Source organism: Cetorhinus maximus, chromosome 15 (genome assembly GCF_964194155.1).
Source record: "Cetorhinus maximus chromosome 15, sCetMax3.hap1.1, whole genome shotgun sequence".
In the NCBI taxonomy this organism is placed as follows: Eukaryota; Metazoa; Chordata; class Chondrichthyes; order Lamniformes; family Cetorhinidae; genus Cetorhinus; species Cetorhinus maximus.
The window spans coordinates 99,054,710-99,059,269 of NC_135893.1; the positions used below are offsets into that span (position 1 = coordinate 99,054,710).

The 4,560-nt window shown below is 35.8% G+C and overlaps 1 protein-coding gene across 1 annotated transcript in view; it reads left to right on the top strand.

Moving 5' to 3' along the window:
- Positions 1 to 3,386, top strand: part of rogdi (rogdi atypical leucine zipper) — a 32,321-nt gene extending 28,935 nt beyond the window's left edge. Inside the window, exon 11 of the mRNA XM_078559051.1 lies at positions 75 to 3,386. Within this exon, the coding sequence (XP_078415177.1) occupies positions 75 to 116 (42 nt within the window). The 3' untranslated portion in view covers positions 117 to 3,386. The remainder of the gene's footprint in view (positions 1 to 74) is intronic.
- Positions 3,387 to 4,560: the final 1,174 nt, after the last annotated feature.

Below are 4,560 nucleotides of genomic sequence, written 5' to 3' on the forward strand. Positions count from 1 at the left end.
ATTTGGATGAAGTATTGTATTGGGTTTTTTTTTTCTATTGGATGTTGCAATGTTTCTTTTATTTGTCTTCACAGATTTCTGTGTTTTCCAGTTACTGGAACTTCAAACCTTACTGATCCTGAGCACCAGATTAAATGAAGACCAGTCTGCACTTTGTGCCCCACTTCCTGCCCCAGCTCCGAGTCTGCCTGCTGTAAATGCTGTCTCTCAATATTTTGGGCGGCTTGTTTGGAGTTTAGAAACAGATAACTTAACACACAGTGCACTTAGCTCACTTGCCCTTGATATGTGTCAATGTTGGAACCTGGTCTGGCAATGTTTGGAAATAAGTCTGAAAATCAAATGCAGTCTAAATTTTTAACCCTGCGATCACTCTTTGGTAGATGTTTATCTCAAAACTTTAGGTTTTAATGGATGAAGGTGTGGTTTACTGCTGCTGAAAGGACAATGGTAGCAAGTGTATTGAATTAGAAGCAGTGATTTCTATAGCATTACACAGATTTTGCATTGTGCACTTTTGATCATTTTCAAGTTGCAGGCTATGTGGAATAAAGGCGGGAAGATTCTCTCTTCAGGGAGTTGAATGTTCAAGCACTGAAGCTAATGTTTTCAACCTGTTTAACAGGGCAACAAAATAACTAAAACTATACATTATACCTCTTAGTGGACCAGCCAAACGTTCTTGAACTACAATATTCTTGGGAACCAGAGATTCATTGATCAAGAAGAAATGGAAAGACTGAAGTGTTGTCATGTTTAAGTTTAAGCAGATCATATTTACGCAGTTTATACATTATTATAGCATTAGTTAGTTTTGAATTTGTGCTGGTCACAAATCCATCAATCCTCATGCTCATGGCTGCTTTACCAAGAAATCTTGTGCCTGGATCTAGATTATTCTTGCGTCAGGATTTCTAAACTGGTGATTGATTAAGCATTTGCCTTTTTAATGATTCAGCAACTTAGAATGAACAAAAACGAAAAATACTGAACAAAGATGAAAAACGCCGAGCGCAGCTTAATTTATACCGACCTTAGACTTCTAAGGTGTGCTATAAATGTTTTAGTTTATTGACCAGATATGCAGTGCTAAAATTTGTCTGGGAGCCTTCTATGTGGTCGGAGTACCTAACACATAGTTTGGTTAATTATGTTGGGCATGTGTTTGTCTAGAATCTTACAGATACAAATACTAACCAATTGACACTAAAATATTGGAATTTACACTGCATAGTTAATGTAAAAATTTGATTTGTGCATTAAAAAAAAACAGGGGAAATGAATTAAATATGTATTCCTGAAAAGTGAATCCTTGCACTTTGAAAATGTAATCTGTTCCGTTAGTCCAAAAGGACTTGGTTTCAAGATGTAGGAAAAGTTTTACAGTGGAGTGTACACAAGGGGATCTCGAGCAGTCAAATAAATCTCCCCAATGCAGGACATAAGTAAAGTGCATTTGTGAAACACTTCTGGATAGGTTGTGGGTAGAGTGTGTGTGCATTAATATTAATCAATGTTCATATTTTGGTTGCATGTTTGTATAATATTTGGATATTTGTCATTGTTCACATTGGCAAACTAAGACAACTGATTTTTCAGCTGTTTGCAAATGTGATATTAATTTTGAAAATATCATTCACAATGCAGCTATATTCAGGATCCAAATATTGTATTTCAGTAGATTGTGGTTTCGAGAAGGTCATTGATTTTTCTTTGAACCTTAACCACGCAAAGCTCTAATTATGTCCTTGTGTTAGAATCCAGTACAAAGGATTGCCATCTTTTTCATGTGTATCTTCAGCTGAGAACTGAGAATATCCAATAATCAATCCTGTTTCTTCTAAATGAAGTTTGACATGACGTGGAGTAATACTGTTTCAATCTCTCTGGTAAATAGTGAAATTCATTTCTAAGTAATACATGTGTGAGGGACACAGGTTGTAAAGTATCTCATTAACAATACTGATCAAGTTGAGCATTGTTCAAACTGTCGTGACATTTCCACCAAATAGGGTGGCCCTTCTCAAACAATTGTATTTTCAATGTCTGGTAGCTGTAGAACTTGTTCTAAAATGATCAAACCTACACTTTTTCATTTAATTGTTAAATGCCATTGCCTTCTAAAAGTTTTACGTGATTTTCATGAATAAAAAGCAGCATTTGAGAGTCTTGTGCTGCTCACTTTGCTGCTGACTTTAGCCAATGTGCTTGTATAAGATATTGCAAAGCACTGGCGGCAGCTGTTTCCTTGATTTACACAGCATTTAACAAAAGTGTGTAAGTGTAACATTTTCAAATGCTCTCCTATCTTAGTGATAACAGATTGCAGTAGATTACAAACCAGCACATGTTTTGCAACATGTTGCCTTGGTCTGTGGAAACAATTGTGCTCAACTTGAAATTTTTCGCTGGAGGAGACAAAGTAGCCCTTCACTTTCCTGCGAGGTTTATTAACACGCGGAGAGGGACAGGGAAAGTTTTCTAGTTTTAAAAAAAGTGAAAGCCCAGCTGGAGTGCTTAGAGTTTGGTGGTGACACAGTTTACTGTATAAGGTGTTTTGCCTTATACAAGAATTTATTTTACTTTCATGGGATGTGGGCATCACTGACAAGACCAGTGATCGTTACCCATCTTTAAGTGCCCTTGAGAAGGTAGCGGTGAACCCTCTTGAAGTGCTGCAGTTCATCTGCTATCTGTAACAGTTTTAGTATGACTGAATGGCTTGCAAGGCCATTTCAGAGGGAAGCTAAGAGTCAATCACATTGCTGTGGGAGTCATATGTAGGCCAGACCTGGTAAGGGTGGCAGATTTCCTTCCCTCCCTAAATCAGATGAATTTTTATGACAATTGATATATTGACTAATTGAATTTAAATTGCACCGGCTGCCACGATTCTGTGTCGCCAGAGCAATAGTCTGGGCCTCTAGGTTACTAGTCCAGTGACATTACCACTACACCGTTGTCTCCCCTTGTTACTTGTGAAGCTGTTTGTTGTAATGTGTGCTGAAGTTACAAGCTGTACTTTTGAACAAAGCAACATGCTGAGTAGAATAGGCCAGTTAACTTTTATTTAAAGCTCAGACTTATAGGTGAAGTAAAGGAGCATAAATAAGCATGTGTCACATAAGCTGATAATTTTTTTTAAAGCTGTGATGTCTTCCAGGATCATGTAATATGAATATAGTATGTTAAATATATTCTATTCTGTTGCTATTCCTGTGATCAATCTCAAACAATGTGCTTAATGTTTTGATGTCTGCTGTAAGTATAATGATGTGACTGAGACAAATTATATTTAATGTGGATTGTCTAAATTATTTGAAATGTATAGTGGACCAAGGGAATCATTCAGATTATATCTGAAATAAAGCATTGATGTCGAAGTATATAGTTGTTTAGCGCTAAGTTTGAGTCCATGTACAATTTCATACGTTTGGAGTCATATTTTGAATTGCTGTCAGTGTATGAACCATGTAGCACAAAATAAATTAATGGGAACTATGAATTTCTATGAGAGTACCTAATGTGGCGACTAAAAATGAGCCATTAATACAGTTGGTGAGAGAATGGGTGGCTTCGGAGTCTGGTTAAGACCAGGATTAATGCCTCTAATTTCGAAATCACAGTCCTACAACATTTTTTAGATTGGATAAGCAACATTGTTTAATGTATCAAGTCTAAAATACAATCAGGAAAAACTTTAGTTTCTAAGTTTCTCAGCATTGATTTGTTACAGAATTAACTTGGGTCTTGATGCAAACCCACTTTGAAACAGTAGACCTGACTGCGTAACACTATTAAATTTCTAAGCTCAGTAGTGTCCCTCATCTGTATTTATTTTGTGATCTCATTTTCTCCATTTTTCTCTCTCCAAATTAATAATTAATCTAAAATAAAAACAGAAAATGCTGGAAATACTCAGGTCTCTTCAGAGTTTTTATAATAATCTAATTATACTCCCTAATTGCAAATTATGATTTCCTCCTAGCTATCTGAAAGTTTAAGAATTAACAAACAGAATTGAAAATTAGGAATTATAAATCTATTTGTGTTTAAAATCTTAAACAAAATGTGCTAGGAATGCTCTTGTGCCAGGAATATTCTTATTGCAGATGTGCCACATAGATTCAGTTTAACTGTGGATTTGTTTCTGTGACATTAGGTGTGGCTGTAAGTTTGTATTATTCTGCAGGGACCAAGAAAGGGTACTGTAAGAGTATTCTAGGAAGCCATGTAAAACATCTACATTGTGTATTAGTGATCACTGAGGTCTGATTTGCCAGCATGCTAAATTTACATTTTGCAATGACATTTTAAATTAAGAAAGCGTGTTGCATTGTTAAGCCACCAGTCATTTATTCTAAAAAGAAATCAGTTTTACTGTAAAGTTTGCAGCTTTGGATGAATTTATGAAATCAGCTGTAAGAAATGGTTCCATCAAAATGTTCCTTCTGTTTGGCTTAAACATAAATTTATTCTGACAAAATAACTTGCCGATAGTGGACATGTTACGCTGGAGATGTGAACTCAAGTTAGTTTGAACAAACCACTCAAACAGCA